The 23988-nt window shown below is 41.8% G+C and overlaps 1 protein-coding gene across 1 annotated transcript in view; it reads right to left on the bottom strand.

The window, feature by feature from the left end:
* CCDC85A (coiled-coil domain containing 85A) overlaps positions 1 to 23988 on the bottom strand; it is a 271422-nt gene that overhangs the window by 8712 nt on the left and 238722 nt on the right. The window contains exon 6 of the mRNA XM_006881023.1: positions 3118 to 3243. Coding sequence (XP_006881085.1) covers positions 3118 to 3243 — 126 coding nt within the window. The remainder of the gene's footprint in view (positions 1 to 3117; positions 3244 to 23988) is intronic.

Below are 23988 nucleotides of genomic sequence, written 5' to 3'. Positions count from 1 at the left end.
TCTCAGAAAACGCAGACACAACACATCCTTCCATTGGAGAAACGGTCCCTTATTAAAACCCTTCTTTGAGGGGAAAGACCTACCATGGCGTAGGCTGGCATATTTTCCAAAGACATTTAACAAAGCACAGTATTTTCTTGCTCAAAAATGATTTCCTTTCTCTCTTTTCCAAATGAAAAGCAAAGGAAGTTACAAATGATAGACTCGTAGTTTTGGGACTCTGCATTTAACTGGTGAGGAATCTGAGGTGAGGGGTGATTCATTTGACCGGTAAAGACCACAGGCACAAGAAACGTCCCCCTAGGGGTGTACACTTTTCCCTAGGTGCTGATCAGGTAAAGGCCAACAATTGGGGGGGGAAAAAAAGAGGGCAGTAATTATCTACTCACTTCTCCAAAATCGGTCCAAACTGAGCTTTCCAAACCTACTTTTAATGGAGATCATTATACTTTTAGAGTTTCTGAAGAGTTCCTCTTTCTACTCACCAACAAAAAACTCCACAGACTTTTTTAAATGCCTGGGAAACACGAAAAGAGAGCAATTGTTCCAGTTAAACTGATCTTGTAAATCTAATCCCCTGAAAATGATCCCTGAATCCATCATATCAAGTGAGTTTTTCACAAAGGGAGGGGGAGATATTTATTTTCCAAGTATCTACACGAAAGCTTCTCTGTTGTGCATTCTGGGGAGAGAGGGTAGAAGCTGTGGACAGCTTAAGTTATAGGTGTGGACTTGGGTAAACCATACTATTTGTAAAATAAACACCAACACCCACTTACATTTCACAAAGATTACTTCTAGAATTTGGAGTATGTTCTTTGTCCACTAGTCCCTGTTATTTCTTCTATGTTCTTGAAGATCCCTTGTCACCTCCCAAGCCTACGGATGCCATGTTGTTTTCCTTGTTCAAAAAGTCATGCAATGGAATCAAGTTCTTCCCCGACCCTCACTAGTCAACATGGAGAGGAAGGAGCAGTGAATAAGGCATATAAATGACCTCTCCAGATTCTCTCCTCAATTAAATTCATAGCTGAAGGTGACAAAGAATTACCAATGACAATACCCTCCTCTCATCAGGGCGTAAAAAAAATCCCCCATCATTTACATATTATATTTGTGTTCCTGTGGTTTTAGCAAGTTTAAAGCAAACATGAACTTGATACAAACAACAGCAGGAAAACCCATACAAATCTTAAGGATGGTTAAGGAATGCAAGCCACCACATCAAATTGCTGACATTCATTTGTTTTCAATAGCTCAAAGGGTTCCCAAACTAAGGTGATAATAATGGAAAATATTCTTCCCTGTGTACTTGACCCTCTCTTGTTCCCTAACCCTACTGGAAACACCAGTAACCAACTCTTCTGAGAGGTTTCGAAGCTTCACAATGACCTTCTTATTTGGGATCCATCCCTTCAATACCATCGTTCAACTGACTGCTAACCCAGTTTAACAGCCAACCCTTTTCTCTCTGATCTACCTTCCTCTAATTCTTCCTTTCGAATCTTTGTTTTTTCTCCCTACTCTCCTGGTTCAAAGAGCTGGTGAATACTTTTGCTTGGACATAGGGTTTCTACTCTGTAGGGTAACTTGACTTAGGGAATTGTTAAAAATCAATGCCGAAGAGCCCACTCAAATGAAACACTTCGGGTAATTTAACATTATTTTAAGAAGCTAAGGAAACATTCCATTCTGTCTATAGTTATCTAGAAACAGAACTAAATATAGGAATAAGCTTTTACCAGAAATAAGTTTATGAGTTTCTATGCCGGTATACTCTTATTCTCTAAGACTTTCCAAAAAATAAAAAAGACCATAATAAGGTCTTTCCTAGACTGACTGTATATGTTGTGTGCCCACTGAGTCAGAACTGACCCACAGCTGACCCTCCAGGGGGTTTTCAGAGGCTGTAAATTGCACGGGAGGAGATTACCTATCCTTCTCCTGCGGAGCAACTGGTGGATTCAAACCACACACTTTTGGGATTGCAATGCAGTTGTAAAAAAACCCTCTTTAAAAACTGACACTTTACTTTGAAATGGCTTCGAGACACTGACTAATTAATCAATAGGCAAGACCAGGGTTCATCTTTTATGTAGTTTTATGAAGCTGGGAGGTAGCCAAGGGCCACCACCATACCAACAGGCATTAAATGCTTTTCCAGAGTATAGCACCAGAATCAAGTACTTCATTATATTAGATATCATTTAACTACTGAGAAAGATAAAGATAAAGGTAATACATGTGCTTAGGAGAAACATATTCATATGTATTGCATTATCTAGACTCAAATTATACATGTTCTGTTATTTAGTAAATAAACTCCTTTAAAACGTATCACGGAGTGAGATGCCAGTAAAACAATGTTTTTACTTCAATAAGCCTAATCCTTTTCTATTTAAATTCTAGTTGGGTGGCTCAGGAGATGGACGTTTCTGTTGCCTTTTTTTTTTTTTCCAAAGAGGAAAAAAAGTCTTAAAAATTGGAAATTTGATTTCCAACCTCAGAGGGGCTTGTCTTCAAGACGCAAATGGTCACACCGTGAATGTGCCTCCTTGAAGGCAGGTAAGGCAGGTGCATTCCTTGCAAGGGCAAGGAAATAATTTTCTGAACTGGTATCTACTGGTTGGTGTTAACAGCACCTTTTTTTTTTAAATTTTTTTTATTTTATTATTTTGTGTGTGTGTGAGTGTACCGTCAAATCAGATCTGACTGGCACAGGAGGAGATTGTCCCTCCTTCCCCAGCAGAGCATCTGGTGGATTCTAACCCCGCGCCTCTGGGATTGTAGTTGCAGCTCCTTACCACTAGGCCACCACAGCTCCCCTAACAGCTCCTTTTTAAGGTCAATGGACTCTGAAGACTCTTAGGAACCTTTTGTTCTTTTTTCAGGCATTAGTCCACTTTCACTCCCACTTCCAGGAGAGGAACGCTAAAGAAGATGGTTTAGTAATGAGAAACCCCTCCCCTCCTCCCTCCCATAGACAGGCAAACAAGCAACTTTCTTCCACAGCTATACGGGCGTTGTCTACCCCCCCAAATAGAACTTTTCCTCCAGCAACACAAGCCATCTGGCAGCGCACAAGCAAAAGCAGCCAGCTGACTCATCTTCACTCACCGGGAGAACGGGCAGGCATCTTCCTATTGCTCTGCACCCTCGCCACCACTGCAAGGCCCGCCGGCCCCAGCCTTTCTCCACATGTGAGCTGTTTCTAGCTGGAGGTTGCCTTCTATTCTGTGGGGCCTTATATTTGGAACAATACGGTACAATCACTCAGAAAAGTACTGTTTCCCAAGTCTCAAGAAAGCAGATAGAACAAGACGCTTAATGAAATGAACCACAATGACCACGATGGCAAGTGTAACATGCATTTGTCGCTAGGGGGAAAAAAAAGAAATAAAAATAATCTGAAGTGCTGTCGACTAGAGCTAGTAATGAATCATTTTAAAAGTCTTGGCTAAAAAAAATCATACCTACATTCTCGAGCAATCAAAAAGAAGCAGATCTTAAGTTTAAAATGACAGGGAAAATATGTAGCTGGTTAAACAAGGTGGTGAGTTTTACCTGTGAGGAATACAGAAATATCTTAAATATTCCACATGATTAAAATGGCATTATGTGAAGTTTTATAATAAGAACTACATAATTTAAAATTTTAACAGGAAAGATTCAAATTGCAAACTATATTCTTTAGTGAAACCGGTTGGGTAATATATTCCATAACACACAAAACAATACGAAATCAAATTCTCAGCAAAATGCCTGCACAACAAAGAGTCAAACAATACATGAAGAGTCAGCATTGCATTAAAGTAAAAATTCTACATAAAATATCGATATAATTATCAAACTTACTACTAATCAGTTGACTCCCAAATTTTATATGCATTGAAATGAGAGATATCAAATGACAGAATAAAGGGAAAAAAAAAAAAACAAAACCCAACCCTGAACTTTTCTTAATACCTAACTTCTAACTTTTTCCATGACTAAGCCTGTATAATTCTATTAAGAACTATGAGAAGCAATAAAGCTTCTGCAACGAAAAAAAAAAAAAAAGAACTATGAGAAGGACATTGAATTAATCTGAAAATCATTTTCTATACCTGCCTTCCTCTGGAAACCTTTAACTAAGAGGAGTGTGTTTGAATACTTAGAAAAAATTATTTTAAAAGGTATGGAAAATCACAACAAGGTGTAAAACTTCCACTATCCCAATACTGAGGCTATTTTTAGGAAAGTGAACATGAGAAAATAGTATTTTAGTTCTCAGCACTTCATCTTCCCTGGAAGCATATGACCTACTGTTACTAGCTCTAGTCTTATTCTCCCTCCTCGAGACTAAACAATAAAATATATCTATATATCTGCATCTATATCATCTATATCTATATCTGTCTATAACTAATCTATACCTATATCTACCATGGCCCTAAAAAAGTAAAGAGGAACAAACAATGCTGACCAGAGATCGGTGCTTATAAAATTCTTTGCTTTATCTGAGCAATTAGCACGAGTTACCTGTCAAATAAGTAAGGAACACATGCTCAACTGTTTCTATAAAACAAACAAAAATAATGTCATTGTACCCAGGCAACCTTGATTTGAACATTGCTGTCCAGTAATTAATTCATGTACCAATGACTTACTTATTTTCATCATAAAAAATTCAATATGGTTATTGTTTTTGTGTGGTTATGAGCCCTGAGTAGGAACTGAATCACAACTGACTCTCCAAGAAATTTTTAGACACTATAAATTGCAGTGGAAACTCTTCACCTTTCTCCTACAGACCAGCTAGCGGATGCGATCTTCTATCCTTTGGGTTGGCAGCATTACTCCTTATCACTAGGCTACCAAAGCCTCTACACTATAAATTAAAGGCTTGAAATTCACAGCTTTATCCAACCAGAAAACATCCATATAGGACTTGATCATCAATAAGTAATGCAAATGCTATAATTTCATAGTTACCTTTCACAAGTCAGGAGGCCTCTCTCCCAGTTTTTATTCCCACTTCACTTCACGTTTAAGCTTTTCAGATTCAAAAACCAAGAGGAAAAGGGATATCTACTTTCATTTCTTAATGTGTCATGAGGCTAAATCTCACCAGCTTTCCTCTGTAACAAAACCTTTACCACACCCATGAAATCCAAGGTAGCATTTACAACTAGTTGGCAAAGAATAATCATTTGTCTACTATTCAGAGAAAGCATAGTATTTTCTTACTTGGAGGATGCTCAAAGATCACAGTGTGAGCATGTCACAAAAGGTACTTAAACATTAAACCCAACAATACATTAAATATTGTCATCAATCTCACAAGAGGGGGCAACATACATAGACTAGATAATTTTATGGAGAACAAATTAAGGCACAGTCTTTGCAAAAGAAAAATCCTTTATCAGAATCAGTATTAGTGATTTGTCTACTCATGTCAGCAACTTTAAAAAAAAATTCCACTTCATGGGAAAATGTGGAGTGTTCTGGACTGGCTATTATCTTTGACCTTCAAGTAAACCTTATCTGAATGGTACTATTTATACATAATGAAGGGTTAGCCTTTCACCAGCTCTGCAATCTTCTATCATGGTGACTTTGAAGATAGTTTCATAGCACAAACAAGCAGCTTTCAGAAACACGGACATCAGGGTTGCTTCTTGTACATCTCCAAGCTCAAAGTGCAAGAAAGTGGGGGCTGGTTATCGGCTGAAGCATAACCCCCAGCACACTTAAAAAGGTCACTTTCTACTCACTAAGGGATATGGTGATTTTTGTTACCCTAAGGCATGTTTTTAAAATGTCAAATACACATACATATATGATTGCATTCCTTACTATTTCTGGGAGCCCTGGTGGCCTAGCAGTAAGACACTGCACTGCAATCCTGAAGTCACACAGTTCGATGCCACCAGCTGCTCCAAGGGAGTAAGATGGGCCATCTTCTCTCATGTGATTAACTGCCTCTGAAAACCCCCTGGAGGGTCAGCTATGGGTCAGTTTCAACTTGACCATAAACAACAACAAACCGTTTCTATGGTTCTCTGTGTTCTACTCATACATATATGCAAAATAAAAATGTTTAAAAGTTACATAATTTAGAATTCTTAAAAACAGACTTGAGTCCTCCAGAAATATGTGCTGTAAATCTAACCCCTATAGAGGGGATTAGAATCTCATTCTGAAATGGGTTCTCTTTGTATGTAAATAGGTCACATCAGGCGTAAGCTCCTCATTTATGACATCAAGCTGGGGAGAGGAGACTGGTACCATACCATCTAAAACCACCAAGGAACAGAAGCTGTAAAAGACACGGACCTTCTCCCAGAGTCGGCAGCTGAACACTTTCCACAAGCTTCAGCGCCCTGAATTTGGACTTCCAGGTGTTGTGGTTTTTGATGTTTTTGGTTTTGTTTTTTTTTTTTTTTAATCTTGAGAAAATAAATTGTTTGCTAAAATCACTCACAAGTTTGGGAGATCAAACAAGTATCAATGTCTTTGAACTGTAGTGTTTAGCAAAGAGTCCTGACTATCCCATGGACTGCCAAAAGGGTAAACAAGTCTGTCCTGGAGGATGGGAAACCAGGGTGCTCTTTGCAGCCAGGGACTGCGAAACTTCATTTCCTATTATTTGGGTATGTTGTCAGCAGGGGCCAGTCATTGGAAAAAGGCATCATACTGGCAAAGGTAGAGGGGTCAGGGATAGAGAGGAAGACCCCCAATGAGATGGGCTGAACAGTAATTGTAATGATGACTCGGGTATATTGGAGATGGTGGACGATGGGCAAGCCTAGGTCTAACATTCACAGGGTCACTGTGAGTCATCGTAGATTTGAGAGCGCCTAACAGTAACAACCAAGAGGATGTTTTTACACAGTGATGCCTCTTTTCTCAAGTCTGGGTGAATCCATGAACCTTAATTGTTCCTCAGAGGAAAATATTAAAGAAATGCCAAACATTATATGTTATGTAAAAGGTGAACTGAAAAGAACTCAGAGTTTGATTTATAGGTCTTCCAGTAGAGACAATGACTTAAGATATAAAGTTTGTAGAAAAATCAAGGAAAATGTATCTTGGAAGTTGTATCTTCTACCATAAAGTTATGGGCTGAATTACATCTGTCAAAACATTGTTGTTGTTGTTAGCGACCCTATGAATGAAAGGCCTGAGCACTGTTCGTACATAGAGATTCCGGAGGCAAGCCACTTCGGAAGTGGATGCCGTTCCTGCTTCCAGGCTTGTTTTAGTCGGGAAGCTCCAGCCAACACTGTCCACCATGGGTGCCCATTACCACGATGGGCCACGATTGTGACATCACTGTCACAGTCTTCAGCATCACAGCAACCACGAGTTACCTCTGTACAGCAATGCACAGACCAGTGCTATACCACCTAGAAGAATGTTTGACAGGAAAACAATCTGAACCCCACTGAGGGCCACAGATTAAAATCACCCACCTTCGGTTTGGCAAAATACGTTTTGTAAATTCTAATCTCTATGCCTGTTGCTAAGGTACTCTGCTGAGATAGTGCATTATATGTTGTCCTCCTAACTGAAGGCATTGTAGCTTGAATCTATCTGTGGTTCTAAGTAAGAAAGATGGGCGATCTTTTTCCCTTAAAGATTTGCACCTTGGGAAATCAGATGTAAGTTTCCCGTGAGGAGAAATGGATGTGAAGGCGCTGGGAATTCATTAGGGAATGAACTGTTTATGCTATGTTAATGACTCTGGATTTGCATAAGGTCTATCTTAAATTAATCTCATTTGAGATATAAAAAGAGTTTAAATAAACAAGAGAGAAAAGCAAAGATGTAAGAAAACAGTTGCCAAGAGATCTCTAAGGAGCCAAGAAACAGACGCTGTAGAGACAAGAATTTCCCATAGAGCTGCCTGGAAGAGAAAGCCTTCCCCTAGGGCCAGTGCCCCATTTCAGGCTTTGAGCCTCTTACACCATAAGAAAATAAAATTATTTGTGAAAGGCACCCACTGTGATATTTGTTGTAGCCGCATTTTAACTAAGAGCTGTGGTGACATGGTCCACAGGGAATTTCACGACAAACTCAAAAGATGGCGTGTCTCTGGTTCGAATTCCTCAGCTGTTCTAAGGTAGTAAGGTGGGCAATCTTTTTCTGTGTGATTTACAGCTTCCAAAAACCTGCTTGGAGGGTCAGCTATGAAAAGGTTGTAACTTGATAGCAATAAGCAAACAAGCAAATAGAACTAAGACACCTAGAAAACCAGAAGATAGATACGCTGAGCTTCTCTTTGATTTATAGATATTTAGATAGAATTTATACAGTGAATATACAGACACAAATACATTTGCGATTGTCTAGATCACATTCAATAAAATATTATCACAACATCTTATAAAACAAGGGTCTCCTAATTAGATACAAATCAAATGTAATGCACTTGTAACAAATTTTGGAACCAAGCTCTGTTATCCATTATAAGAAGCCAACTATGGAAGCCTGGAGATCAATCAGTTAAAATGCCTTCCTGGTACCTAAAGCCATTTCATTTTTTTACGAGTCTTCAGTTGGTGAAAACTATCATCCTGTGTATCATTCCTCTTCAGAAAGTAGTTGATTCACAGAAGGACCGACGCATCAATAATATTTCCTTATAATCAGGCAGGAGGAGATGCTCTCCTTCATTTCATAAAAAAACCACACTTTTACTCTGATCAGCCAATCTTCACTCTGATATGTTTCAAAACTACAATGGCAACCAAATGGGAGCTTGGATGAGAGGAGACTTTGTATATTGACTTGGCAAATCTTTTCCAAAGGATTACTGTGGATGAAATTAGAAATGCTAATGGCCTCACCATTTGCCTGGCTAGTAAAATTCAATTGACAACATTCAAATGAGAGTAGATAAGTAACTTAATTGAGGAAAGAATCTATTCCACACTCACTAAAATCTTAACTAGTACCCTGGATTTAGACAGATCCATTCATTTGCAAACATTTACTAAGCATCTACTGAACAGAGAAACCCCTGGTGGGCCATGTAGGTTCCAATAATCTTGTTGAAAGAGAAGCACAGTGTGTCCAAACCACGGACTCCTGAGATGCCATGCTTGGGGTCAGATTCTTGATCCATGACTTGAAAGCTGAATGTTTTGAGAAAAGTTACACCGCCTCTTTATGCCTTAGTTTCCTCTTCTATTATACACGGGTGAAAACGGTACAAGGAAAGTTTATCCTACGGGTGAAGTAATTGATATAAAACCATTCTCAAGAGTGTCAGAACTGTAAATGGGATTTGCTGTCATTATTATGAATGCTTTTGCTTTGCTTGCTGTCATGTTTTAGAACTTTCACATAACGCTTATTTAGAGCAGTAAATAGTAAGGAATTAACCAGGAAAGAATAGAGACCCCTACGGCCAGCCTTTGGTAATGTTGGCAGACATTTTTACTAGTTAAAATTGAGAGGTGAGCATCAATGGTTTCCAGGTGGTAGAAGCTAAGGACGCAGCCTCTCCTACCCAGTCAACACAGAATCATGCAGCCCCAAATGTCCAGGGTGTGGACAGCACAAACTCCTGGCTTACATAAAGAGAACGATGTCGGTAAACCACTAAGCAAAATTCCTGGTTACACTGAGTTGCAGGCTTTGCGGATGAAGAAAGTCACTCACACGATTTGGAGCTTTCAAGTGCTTAAAAGGAAACCCATCAACATCAGCCCTCCAGGGATCCGTATTATAAAGACTCCGTATTATAAAGACTCCGTATTTCCGCCTGCAAATAGGAAATTGCTCTTTCTAACAAAAGAAACGGAATTATAAACACCCGTGGCATCCTGGAACAACAATGCTAACACAAAGAAAACACACAATGGGCAGGGCACAGGGGCAGTGGTCCAAAGAACAAAGCGTTCCTTGAAAAGCGAGACTCCCGTTCTGCGTGGAGAATAAAATTGGCAGAAGATGCTTTCTGGATACTGTGGCAGCAAAGCAAGCTTCCTTAGCAATACAAAGGGAAAATGCTCTGCACTTGGCTTTGGGTAGTCACGCGAGGCAAAGCTAACAATGGCCAGGCAAGAGAAACGAGGGTCCACACACACGAAGCCACACCTCATGGCAACTGGGGCGCTGGTCTCCCTTATTCATCGTTCAACTTTCACATGCTTAAGTGGCCTACAGGAGGGTTCTACATAGTCCTTCCAACTTCTTCTGAGGCTTCTGCTTCATATAATAGTCAGCCCATAAAACTCTTCAATGTTGAAACTTGAGGCTTATATTTTTCTTTAATCCTTTCCTAGATTCTAAATGTAATCTTCCTTTTAGTTTCCTAAGTCCAGGTCTATATACAATTAATAGTAATACTCTGTCTTCCCAAGCTGTCCTTTGAAATCTTCTTTTCAACTCTTTTTCCTTCATCATTTCTTCCATTTTTCTTTAGGAACTATGAATACATTCAAAAGTAAATGTCAGAATCAGTTCCATTATTCACTTTGGTTTCTTCTTCCCTTTCTGTCCACTTTAACGACCTTCTGGTTTCTTCACGCATGGCTTTCTTGATGCCACCTCATAATTTATCTGGTCTTCAGTCATTAGTATTCATTGAACGGGTTCTTTATCGAGTCTCTTAATTCAGGTAGGATAGAGTTAGGGTCATATGTTAGCACTTATAGATTTGTTTTCATTTTCTTCAGCGTCAATTCCAAATAGCATTAAGAGAAATAGATGATTGAGAGGACAGTCTTGTTGTGACTGATGATATCAAACTTGTCCACTGTCTCTTTCTACCTGTGTAATTAATTTCATTTCCGTATATTCATTCCAGCAAAGTTGACATGCATAGCTGCTTTACAATGTTGAAGAAAAAGTACTCACAAGGAATAAGTCATTAGGCTGGCAAAATTCTTTCAAGAATACAGGATGCAGGTAGGGAAACAGATAACAAGCTCGTTCATGCCAACGACACATGAGCCTTGAACTCTTTATTTGACTTTCTCCACTCCAGGCACAAAACTATTGGCAGTAACAATTATATAAGGTTTGTGTCTATAAAAATAACTCAAAGATTTCATAATTTAAGATTTAAGAAAGCCTCCCAAGGGATGTACTGAGAATTGCTGACAACTCCTTGGGAATAAGATGTAAATTATGTTCTACACAGTTCCAGTTAAATACCATTTACTTATGATGATGAGAATAGTCTGTGTCCTGGTCTGACTTTCTGCTGTTTGAGGTTGACTTCCGTGGATGGTTTCTGGAATCTTACCCTTTTCTTGTCCCACCTTTAGGAGGCTCTGATGGCCTTGGGGCTTAAAGAGTTAGACTGTTAACAAAAGGCAGGTGGTTCAAATCCACTAGCCGCTCCAAGGAAGACAGACGGGCAATCTCTTCTCGTGCCATTTATAGGCTGTTAAAACCCACAGGAGGGTCTGTTATGAACTGCCTCCCCCTCAATGGCTATGGGTTGATCTGAGCCCTACCTGCAGCACTGAGGACCAAAGACAGCAAAATATGTGAACACATTGCCTTATTTTTTGATTCCTAGATAAATTATCATTCACCATATGCAATTTCAGAAAGCTAAATGTATGGTAACAAGCAAACAAAAAAAGGGTTTAAATACGATCTGAGATCCTCTTTTATCTCCTCCCCCTCAAAGCATGTGCACCCACCCATTCACAATTTTAATTCTCATAATAATTCTGTGAGAAAAGCCCTGGTATTCCGATTGTGCAGATACAGAAACTCAGGCAATGAAGCTCACTGACTCGCACAGGTCTGCCTAAGTCATGATGGAGCACATGACCACTCTACCTTTAGCCCAACTGCCTTAACCAGTATGATCCCACCCCACCGAGAGCAAGTACATCTGATCCCTAGAGACCCTACTCGATAAAGCAGACCTACTCATGCGGTTTTTTTCTAGGGTATCTCTCTGGAGACTAAGGTGCATCTGATATAGACCATGGTCTTTGCTATCACTTGTTATGCATCAAAAGAGTTGGATAGTGACTAAGGAGGATAGAAGGAGAATTGATGTCTTTGAGCTGTGGTGCTGGAGAAGAGTGTTGAGAGTACCATGGACTGCTAGGAAAACAAACAGATTCATCCTGGAAAGGGTCAAATTGGGCTGCTCCTTGGAGGCAAGGATTCTAAGGCTCCGTCTAACATACTTTGGACATGCTGCAAAGAGAGACAGGTCCTTGGAGAGGGACATCATGCTAAGGAGGGTGGAGGGACAGTGTAGGAGGGGAAGGCCCTCTATGAGGTGGATTGATTCAGTGACTGGGGTAATCGGAATGGGTGTGTCGGAGGCAATGAGAATGGCACAGGATAGAGCAGGATTTAGGGATGTTGTACAAAGGGTTGTTATGAGTCGCAAGCAACTCACGGCACATAACAACAACAACAACAAACAACTCCCTAGGGAGGAAGCTGTAGTGGCCTAGTGGCAAGAAGTGTTAAAGATTGTTGTTGCTGTGGTGTACTATCAAGTTGGAACCGACCCATAGCTGACTCTCTGTTGGGTTTTCAAAGGCAGTTAATTGCACGGGAGGAGAACGCCCATCCTTCTCCCACAGAGCAGCTGGTGGACTCAAACCAAGTGCCTTTTAGGATTGCAACCCAGATTCTTGCCACGAGGCCACCAGAGCTCCCTAAAGATTGTTGTTGTTGTTGCACATAGTAGAGTCAGCAGCAACCAGCAGCCGACCCTCTAGTTAACTGCACGGAAGGAGACTGCCCATCCTTCTCCTGAAGAGCAGCTGATGGTCTCGAACCACGTGCCTTTGGGACTGTAGCACCGCATCTTGCCACTAGGCCACTAAAGATTCCTCCCTGTATGAGGAGCAGGGTGGGATGTCACAACCTTGAGTTTCTGAAAGGAGCGTTTCTCTAGTCTGGCCTGTAACACCTTGTTGTATCATGGGAGACAATTTGAGAGAGGAATCAAGCAGGGGAGCAGACGGGAACGAAGACACCAAGGAAGAAGACTGGATACGTCATTCAGACCAATGTCCCAGCAGAGGAAGAAGTCAAGACATTGTGTCCAAGGAACGTCAGAGATACATACACAGCAGGCGCTCTGCATTTTACTAAAAGCCTCCTAAACTATGAGAGAAGAATTGTTGATGTCATATACATGTGGTAGCTCTGTTTTAGAAGTAATAAGACAGTTAAGGCATTCACCTATTTTGTTGTTGTTGTTATGTGCCATCGAGTCGCTTGTGACTCATAGCGACCCTATGTACAACAGCTCTAAACTCTGCTCTGTCCTGTGCTGATCTCATTGTCTCCGACACACTCATCCCAATTACCCCAGTCACCGAATCAATTCACCTCCCAGAGGGACTGCCCCTCCTGTGCCTGCCCTCCACACTCCCAAGCATAAAATTTGACTATACATTTGGTATTTATTAGAACACACCAAAAAAAGCAAATTCATTGCCATTGATTCAGAACTGACTGATAGCTGACCATTCATTGGGTTTTTGAGGCAGTAAATGGCATGCGAGGAGATTAACCCTCTCTCTCCCATGGTGGGTCCAAACTGAACTGCCAGAACCAATAGGTTAGCAGTGCACTGCATGCGTTAATTAATTACAGCCAAGTTCACGGGTGCTCAACTGAGTGCATCCTGTCACTTCTTTGATGGACCACCTCTGGCAAATGAATAGCACTTGTACCCAGCCCAACGACCACTCTTCACTCTCATCAGCCAGTTATTACGGGAACAAAAATCAATATATTCTGAGTATCTTGCAATATGCCATCTATTCCAAAAGCTATGAGGAAGGTCAAATAACAGTAAAAACAGTAACTTAAAAGATACTAGGAATCAGTGGCAGATAAAAGGGAGAAACTAACTTTGTTTGTTTAAAGAAATCAAGAGTATATGCTGATTCCCATCAAAATCACAATGCCATCAACATGGTCATGTATCTTCAAGTGGCAAAAAGAAAATAGCAAGATCATGATGGATGATGAAGAGATTGAGATTGCTGACAAGTTCAGTTTGCTAGACTCTACTCAATACTCTTGGTACCAGTAGACAGGAAATTAAAAGGCAAGCTGGATTGGGAAAGTCTACTGTCAGAGACCTCTCCAAAGTACTGAAGAGGAATGATGTCAGTCTGTAGACTAAGGTGAGCCTGATACAAGCCATAGTCTTTGCAATTACTTGCTATGCATCAGAGAGCTGGACAATGACTAGGGATGATAGAAGGAGGTGCTGGAGAAGAGTGCTGAATATGCCATGGACTGCTAGGAGAACAAACAAGTTCGTCCTGGAGAGAGTGAAGCCAGGCTGCTCCTTGGAGGCAAGGATGCTGAAGCTTGATCTGACATACTCTGGACATGTTGCAAGGAGGGATGAGTCCTTGGAGAGGGACATCATGCTTGGGAGGGTGGAGGGACAGTGCAGGAGAGGAAGGCCCTCTATGAAATGGATAGATTCAGTCACTGGAGTGATGGGGATAGGTGTGTTGGAGACAATAAGATTGGCAAGGGATAGAGCAGGGTTTAGGGCTGTTTTACATAGGGTTGCTATGGTGACTCAACAGTACATAACAACAACAAAGAAATACTAGTTTCAATTAATAAAACTCAATTTATTGCCACCAGCCAGAATCAAATCATAGCTGACCCTCCAGCGAGTTTTCAAAGGCTGTTAATCTCTTTCAAGGAGACTGTCCATTTTTCTCCTGTGGAGCAGCCGGTGGATTTGAACTGCCTGCCTGTGGGCTGACAGCTCAGCTCCCCTACTGACTAGGCCACCAGAATGGTCCTGAATCACATGGAAGCAAACTGGTATGTTTTTTTATGTGTTATTAGCTAAGGAAACCTCGAAAGAATTATTCACCCATCATTCATTTATGATTTTTAAAAAACAGTGAAGACTGACGTCTGGGAAGCTCTAGCAGAGACGGTAATCAAGTTGTCATCAAGCGATCAGGATAGAGGGAAGACTTCAGCAAGGACGTGAAGACTGGAGTTCAATCGTGAAGGAACTCACTTGGCTTAGGCAAACTGCGGGGGAGTGGAGGGGAAGGAGTTTTATTCAAAAGAACCTGAAATCTAAGACAAATGCCATGTTCACCAGAAATAGCTCAGAATGAGGTGAGCCTAGGATATGAGGAAGAGAGAGAAGAAAAAGAGCTGAGGTTGGTCTAACAGGCAGAGATCAGACACTGGAGAACTTCTGATGGTACAAGGAGGAGCTGTTGTTGTTGTTGTCGTTGATTGCCTTCAAGTCGAGCACGACTCTATAGCGACTCTATGAACAAAAGGCCTGAAGCCCCTCTACAACCATCGACATTTATCAAAGTTCATAGTTTCCAGAGGAGGAGCTACAATCTCTATATTCTGAGGTATGGGCTGTAAAATGATCTGTACATTATAGAGGGACCTGGTAATAACACAAAAATGAAATAAGATTAAATAATCATCGAAAGAATATTTGTTGTTGATGATGCTGTTAATTTCCTTTGAGTCATAGACAACTCATAACCACACTAGGAATGAAAGACTTGGATAACTTTCATCGTTTCTCCAGGTTCACAGGGTTTCCGGAGGCAAGCTATTTCAGAAGTGGATGCCACTCCTGCTTTCAAGCTTGTTTTAATCGGGAAGCTCCACTAAACACTGTCCACTGTGGGTAACAATTACTGCACTTGACACATCAGGGTCACATAATGCTAAAATGCTAAATTTTCAATTATTTTAGCATCATGCTCGCATCACTCTATGATTAATATCTGGCCAAACAGATAACAATCCTGACAAGAAAAATAAAATCATGTTGGAATATCTCCTACTCCAGGTAAAGCTTGCAGATATAGAAATATAATTCCCGGGGTGGGAAAGGGAGGCAACTCTGGCGACACAGGTGCAAGGAATTGCATGGCCAACTCAAAGGCACCTGGTTCGAATCCATCAGCTGCTCCCCGACAGAAAAGATGGGCATTCTTCTCCCGTGCAATTTATGGCCTCTGAAAACTCACTGAGGGCCAGTTAAGAGTTGGTTCTGACTTGACGTCACACAACAACCATAGTAATAACAGAAAGACTAATTTGAATAAGTCAAGGCTAGATGGGATGGATTCTAATGAAGAGATTACCTAATTGAAGTTCAAATGAACAAGAATTACTCATTATCTGAAACTGAGTGAGTGTTGGAGCAATACACAGGAAGATACGTGTAGCAATGAGGTCAAAAGACGACTCTGGATGACTCTCAACTTCCTAGTTAGGCCTCCAGGTAACTAGCTATGTGACTAACCAGAAAAAAAAAACATGACAAGGAACAAGGAGAGAAATACACCTAACTCCTTTATCCACCTTTAAAAAAAAAAATCAAGATAAAATCAATAATTTCCCACATCAAGCTCTGAAGCACTCTTTCCCACAGACTCTCCTCAAGTAATGGTCTTTTGCTATATAAAATGCAAGAGATTCTGCAAAGCTTTGACATTTTGAATTATTTTACTGTCATGCAAGGATCACTGTATGATTAAGAATATCTGGCCAAACAAATAATATTCCTGAGAGGAAAAGAGGAAATATTTTTGAAATATCTGCTACTCTGGGTGACACTTGCAGATACAGAAATAGAATTCCTGGGGTGGGGGGAATGAATAAGTAATTATAGGAAGTTAGTAGGATGCCTTTTCTCAAGAATTAAGAGAGGGCAAACCTCAGGAAGCAAAGAATTAATGTCTTGAAAGGGCAAAGACAGCAAATATTTTCTTTGTAGCCAGGACAGTGAAGAAGGAACAATAATGAAAGCCTGGTAAAAATAGCTGTTAAACAATAAGCAGGAAATTTGAACAATTATATTTACATACATTCAGTCTCTAGGTAATTAGTTTATGTGCTTAATTTTTGTCTTCTATTATATGGATTAAAGTTCAAACATCAAGAAAAGAAAAAGAAGATACTCATCACTGGGCCAACTGGTAGCATCATGACAAATGTAGAAGAGATTGAGATTATCAACAATTTTAGCTTGCTCAGGTCCACAATAAACATTCTTGAATCCAGCAGTCAGGAAATCAAAAGATGAATTGCATTAGGAAAATCTGCTGTCTGGGACTTCTCCAGAGTACTGAGAAGCAACGATGCTAGTCTGGAGACTAAGGGTGTGCCTGATCTAGCCTACAGTCTTTGCAATTACTTGCTATGCATCAGAGAGCTGAACAAGGACCATACATGACAGAAGAACTGATGCCTTTGAGTTGTGATGCTGGAGAAGAGTACTGAACATTCCATGGACCAACAAGACAACCAACACATCTGTACGGGAGAGGGTGAAACAAAGCTACTCCTTGGAGGCAAGAACTTTGAATCTCTGTCTTACATATTTTGAGCATGTTGCTAGAAAAAGACCAGTCCTTGAAGAAGGACATCATGTTTGCAAGGGTAGAGGGACAGTACAGAAGACGACCCTGGATGAGATGGATTGACACAGAGACTGGGATAATAGGATCAGGTCTTTTCAACCTACATGCAGAACAGATTATCCGGGAGGCTGGGCTCTATGAGGAGAAATGTGGGGTCAAGATTGGTGGATGATTTATCAACAATCTGCATTATGCAGATGACACAACCCTGCTTGCTGAAACTGAAGAGGACCTGAAGCACCTGCTGCAGAGGGTCAAGGACTGCAGCCTCCAATATGGATTGAGGCTTAATGTCAAGAAGACAAAGATTCTCACCACTGGACCAATTGGCAGCATCAGGATGGATGGTGAAGAGATTGAGATTGTACACAGCTTTAGTTTGCTTGGCTCCACAGTCAACAGTCTTGGCGCCAGCAGCCAGGAAATTAAAAGGCACATTGCCATGGGAAAGCCTGCTGTTACCTCTCCAAAGTAGTGAAGAACAATGGTGTCTCTCTGGAGACTAAGGTGCGTTTGATACAGGCCATGGTCTTTGCAATCACTTGTTATGCATCAGAGAGTTGGACAATGACCAAGGAGGATAGAAGGAGAATTGATGCCTTTGAGCTGTGGTGCTGGAGAAGAGTATTGAGAATACCATGGACTGCTAGGAAAACAAACAGATTTGTCCTGGAAAGGGTCAAACCGGGTGGCTCCTTGGAGGCAAGGATTCTGGGGCTTCGTCTGACATACTTTGGACATGTTGTAAGGAGGGAGAGATCCTTGGAGAGGGACATCATGCTTGGGAGGGTGGAAGGACGGCGTAGGAGGGGAAGGCCCTCTATGAGGTGGATTGATTCAGTGACTGGGATAATCGGGATGGGAGTGTCGGAGACAGTGTGTTTGGCACAGGACAGAGTTTAGGGCTGTTGTACATAGGGTCGCTATGAGTCGCAAGCGACTCGATGGCACATAACAACAACAACAACACGTCACAGACAGTGAGACTGGTTCAAGATAGGTCAGGGTTCAGAGCTTTTGTGCCTAGGGTCACTATGAGTCACAAGTGACACAACAGCACATAACGATAGCAACCACAACAACGGAGATCTGATGCACTGGAACTATGGCGCTGGCAAGGAATACTGTCCATCCTGTGGACTTCCAGAGGAATGAACGAATCAACCTCAGAAGAAGTACAACCTGAATGGATGCTCCTTAGAAGCTAATAGAACTCAGTCTTGACTTTTCAGGGCGAACTAGCCCCTGAAGAACATTATGCTAGCTAAAGGACTTGCTATTGTTATGTGCACCCGAGTTAGGACTTCAAGGGGTTTTCAGAGGTTGTTTATCACATAGGAGGAGACGGCCCATCTTTCTCTGGCAGAACAGCTGGTGAGATTCTGATCACTTTCTTTTGAGTTGATGGAACAAACCCTAAGTATTAGCACAGAAGAGGAAGCCTCTGGACAAGACGGGCTGCACACTGGCTGCAGGAATGGGCTCAAACAGCAGGCACTGTGAGCACAGAGGAGGACCAGCCAGTGTTTATTTCCACTGTATACAGGAGGGTCACTCTGAGTCTGAACCAACTCAATGGCACTTGGAAACAATGACAACATTAAAAACCTCAGCACGCCATCCGCCTTCAGTGTAAGACATGCACAGGGATAGAGCCCAGGAACAAAAAAGCTATCGAAAAGAAATACCTGTTGAGTGAACTGAGAAATATTACACTATGAGGTAGTATTTGCTGCCCCAGCTTTGGAACCATGAAGTGTGTTAGGATTCTTCCATGAGTCTTCCAGTACAAAAATATCCGGCATAAAACGGGGAGGTCAAGACAAGAGAACATGCCGTAAAGAGCAGCTTCCAAGGAGGCAGCTACCTCTCTAGGGTACAAATCAGTATAGCTGTTTGTTAGACTGTTGTTCCACTCAAGCCATCTGGTGGCAGCTATATCTTGAAGCACAGTTGTTGTTGGGTGCTCTTGACCACTACACTGATAGGGACCCTAGAGAGCAAGGATGTCAGTTTAAAGACTAAGGTGTGCCTGATGCAGACCCTGGTCTTTTCATCTGCTTCCTACGCATCTGAGAGAAAGAAAAAGAGTAAGGGACATGGAAGAATTGATCCCTCTGAATTGTGGTGTTAGAGAAGAGCAATGAATATTTCAGGGACTGCTAAAAAAAAAAGAAAGAAAGAAAAAAAGTCTGTCATGGAGAAAGTGCAACCAGTATGCTCTTTGGATGCAAAGATGGTCAAACTTCACACTCCGGCCATTTTCAGGAGGAACATGTCCTCGGAGACAAACAACATAGTAGAAGAGAAAGGAAGATCTTCAATGAGATGAACTGTGAGTACCCAATGGACTTTTAAACAGGACAGAGGTCATGAACATGGCACAGGATGGGGCAAGGTTCAGATGTGTTGTTTACAGGGTCACTATGATTACTAGTCAACTTGACCCCTTACACCACCACCACCACCACAGCAAGTCTATGAATGTGCCACCATCACCATCTCCTCCATGACCACTGTTGCAGCCACCGTGTCAGTCCATCTGACCTACTTTTCCCAACATGATGTCTTTTTTAAAAAAAAAAAAAGGCCCCTTCTGACAACATGTCCAAAACATCTGAGCCTAAATTTCATCCTCCTTGGCTCTAAGAGCACCCTGGTCGCACTTCCTCCAAGAAGCCGGACTGAGATGAAAGAAGGAAGTGGCATCAGGATGGGAGGGAAAACTTATCAACTCGCATTCTGCAGCTGACACAGCCTTGTCTGGAGTACTGTTGATGTGTACCATCGAGCTGAAACTCAGTCACGGCTGACCGCTGGTGGGCTTTCAGAGGAAGTAAATTGTCTAAGAGGAGGCTGCCCATCGTTTTCACACAGAACAACTGGTGGATTTGAACCCCATGTCTTTGGGTGGGCAGTCCAATTCCTTACCACTAAACCACCAGAGTTCCCCTGCTTGGAGTCTTAGCAATGATCATATCCTGAAAGGTTTTACAAGAGGAGCCACAATGGACTGAGTGCAGCCCATGAACAACTGGAAACTATAAAGCTGCCAACTGAGGAAAATGAGATCAGACAAGAATGAACATCAAGAGAGGACACAAAGGGGTATCAGCAAAGCTCACCTTTCCACCAACAGCTCTTGGCAGGAAGAATATAATATGACCCCAAAATATGTACATTTATACCCTATTTTCTTGCAAGAGAATTTATCAATATATAAGATTTTGGTTTCAAACTAAATGTTCTCATGTAAGTCACAAAAGGCACATGTCGGAGATATCAAAGCTTTCAAACAAAATAGAAAATAATCTTTCAGGAGTAGCTAACGAAGCTTGATAAGTGTGATTTTAAAAATCATGATTCTAGGAGACTAACAAATATAATTGGGTCTCTCCTTCTCAGTCTGTTTGGGGGTTCTTCCTTCGGTACCTAAAGCCACAGGCCAGGGACCTCATCTCTCTTTATTCTTTACTCTTGTTTGCAAGAAGTTCTTAGCCTTTGTAGAATCCTTGCAAATTTTTAACTCTATCTCTGACTTCTTCCGAGTTTCATACACAGCCTCCAACTTAGGCTGTATTCAAGTTATGAATTGCACTGATGATTACTTGTTTTCATATAGCTTATTAGTAATGTGTACTAGACACGTTGCAGTGCATCATTTGCTGATGTTCTCATTCTCAGAAGCTCGTGCCCAGATGTTTCATGAACAGACGAGTAGAGATTTCTAAAGATACTGATAATAAAAGGTGGTGAAAATGAGAAATAAAGAGGCGGGCCTTTAATGTCAGATCCACTTGGAACCTATAGGGTCCTCAGATGGGAAACCCATTGTAAGTTAAGGACTGCCTCTGTATCCAACTGTCAATGTGACGTCTCTTCCTAAATGGCTCACAGTTCAAACTGACCATGTTCAAAAGAGAATTTCCTTATCCCACATCTGTCCACCAAGGCCTCCCAATCTTACCTTCCTCAGAATTCAGCTGACTGGCCCAGAGGAATCTGACTGGCCCTGCTTTAGATCTCTGGGCCATGCTTGATGCTTCTGAGGACAGCTGCACTGCACTCCTCCTAGTGTGCTCTTCACTGCACCGTGTCTAAAAGGTGTTTCCTGCCGTTCTGAGACCCAATGCATGTGGCCCTGTACCCTTAGGATCTTCATCCAGCTGGCTGCTAAGCTCTCTCCACTCTGCCTTTAAAATACATCACAGGTCCAGCTCCTCTCACCATCTCCATCAGCCCACTTAGCTCGATGCCTCATCCTCTCTTAGAGGACTGGACCAGCTCCTGAGAGAATGCCCCGGGTCCTTCCAGACCAGCTCCTGAGAGAACGCCCTGGGTCCTTCCTCACCAGCTCCTGAGAGAATGCCCTGGGTCAATCCTCACCAGCTCCTGAGAGAATGCCCTGGGTCAATCCTCACCAGCGCCCCGGGTCCTTCCTCACCAGCTCCTGAGAGAATGCCCTGTGTCCATCCTCACCAGCTCCTGAGAGAACACCCCAGGTCCTTCCTCACTGCCTCTACTCCTATCAATCTAGTCTTCACCCAACACTGAAAATGATCTTTCACAAATAGAAATCAGACCTTCGACCAATATCTCCAATGGCTTCCTATCAACTCCCATCAAAATTTAAATATATCTGGCCAATGATCTCATCAAATGTAGCTCTTCCTCTCACTCATTCTGGTACAGTTACCTTGATCTGTTCCTGGTTCTTCAAACATGCCTATTTAACTTCCATATTTAACTTTCATCTTTACTGTTCCCACGTTCTGGAATACTCTTTTCAATGGCATACTCTGTCATGGCTCTTCACTCCCATGTCCTCACAGAGACCCACTCTAGCTCCATCTAAAATGCTCTTCTCATCCCTGTCACTCTCTAACTCCCGAATTATTGTCTCAATGATTACTGCCTCCATATAACACAGTTGTTGTTCTTCAGTGCCGTCGAGTCGCAGGTGACTCATAGCGACCCTATGAATGAAAGTCTCGACAGTTGTGTGACTTTCATCCTTTCTCTATGTTCATAGGGTTTCCCCGAGGCAAGCTATTTATGGAAGGGGATGCCACTCCCACTTCCAAATGTAACAAAGACCTGTGAGTTACTGTAAATAACAGCACATCTACTAACACACCCCAAGGAGTCTATAGTACGCTACAGGATGTGATTCAACGGTCACTTGCTTCTCAGGTGTTTGAATCCACCAGTGGCTCTACGGTAATGGAGTTCTGGTGGCTCAGTGGTAAGGAGTTGTGTGACTAACCCAAAGGCACACGGTTCGAATTCACCAACTGCTCCACAGGAGACAAACTCACAGGTATCAGCGACATGAACCGGCTCCATGGCAAGAAGGTGGGTAGTTGCTTTGTGTTAACACCTACAGCCTCTGAGATGAGATAGAGAGTTGTCATGAGTGGGAATCCACTTGATGGCAGTGGGTGTTGGCTTGCTGTGGTGAAGGTATCTGATGGCTAATCAAAAGGCTAGCTGTTCAAACCCACAAGTTAGTCTACGGGAAGGAGATGAGTCAGGGCACTTCTGTAACGATTTACAGGGAAGGGAATTCCACAGGACAGTCTGACTCTGTTCTCCAGGCTCATCACAGATCTCTCGTGGTGTAGTTGTGTCGCTGCCCTAAAGCCGGCATCTCACTGGTGGTTCGAATCCACCAGCTGCGCTGGAGGATAAAGATGGTCAGTCTCGTCCTGTGTGGTTTTATGGCCACTGAAAGTCACTGGAGGATGGGTTATGAGTGAGTTCTGATTCATCGGCCCTGAGCTGGGTTTGGGCTGACACGGTCACTATGAGCTGGAATAGATTTGATGGCAGAGGCTGAGTTCTTGAGAACCCATCACACAGTGAAGGGCTTTTTCCATTCATGGCTACATTCCCAATGTCCAGAAGATTTCACATAAGAGATGCTCTCCTGACAAACAAATGAACCCATGACCCACAGAAAACATCAACTTTCCATCACCTGTGACTGAAATCTGTAAGAATTCTATTTCCCATTAAAATTAATAAAAAAATTCCATTTTCTATTTACTAGTGGCTGCGACATCTTTATTTATTTTTTTAAATTTTATTTTGTTATTTTTTGTATGTACCGTCAAATCAGATCTGACCGGTACAGGAGGAGATTGCCCTTCCGTCTCCAGCAGAGCATCTGGTGGATTCGAACTGCGTACTTCTGGGATTGCAATGCAGCTTCTTGCCACTAGGCCACCAGAGCTCCCCAACATTTTTATTTTGTTGAAAGAGAAACAGTGGATGCTCATGAGTTACTTATCAAATCAACAATAAACACTCAACAGTCCACACAACAAAGTCACTGCTTAGCTTACATGAAGATCAGACAACGAAAAAGAAAATTTGACATCACCCTTTCATGCACACCAAGTCTCTGTGGTTAAAATATTTTCTGTATTCCCTGAAAGTCTGAAAGAAGGAATTGAGAGGACTGGGAATGGCCCAGATTTTGAGGAGCAATACCTACGTAACAGATTTGGCTAATTCTGAAAACGCACAATTAACATGTTCTGGAAAGTTAACTCAGGGTAGTGAAACTTATAAAAAGAAACTCTGAAGAAATTAGCATTTGTGCACTCTC

Source organism: Elephantulus edwardii, unplaced genomic scaffold, assembly GCF_000299155.1.
Source record: "Elephantulus edwardii isolate Elephantulus edwardi_28Jun2011 unplaced genomic scaffold, EleEdw1.0 scaffold00011, whole genome shotgun sequence".
Lineage (NCBI taxonomy): Eukaryota > Metazoa > Chordata > Mammalia > Macroscelidea > Macroscelididae > Elephantulus > Elephantulus edwardii.
The sequence above is the reverse complement of the archived record's forward strand: the minus strand, read 5'-3'. Positions and strand labels throughout refer to the sequence as shown.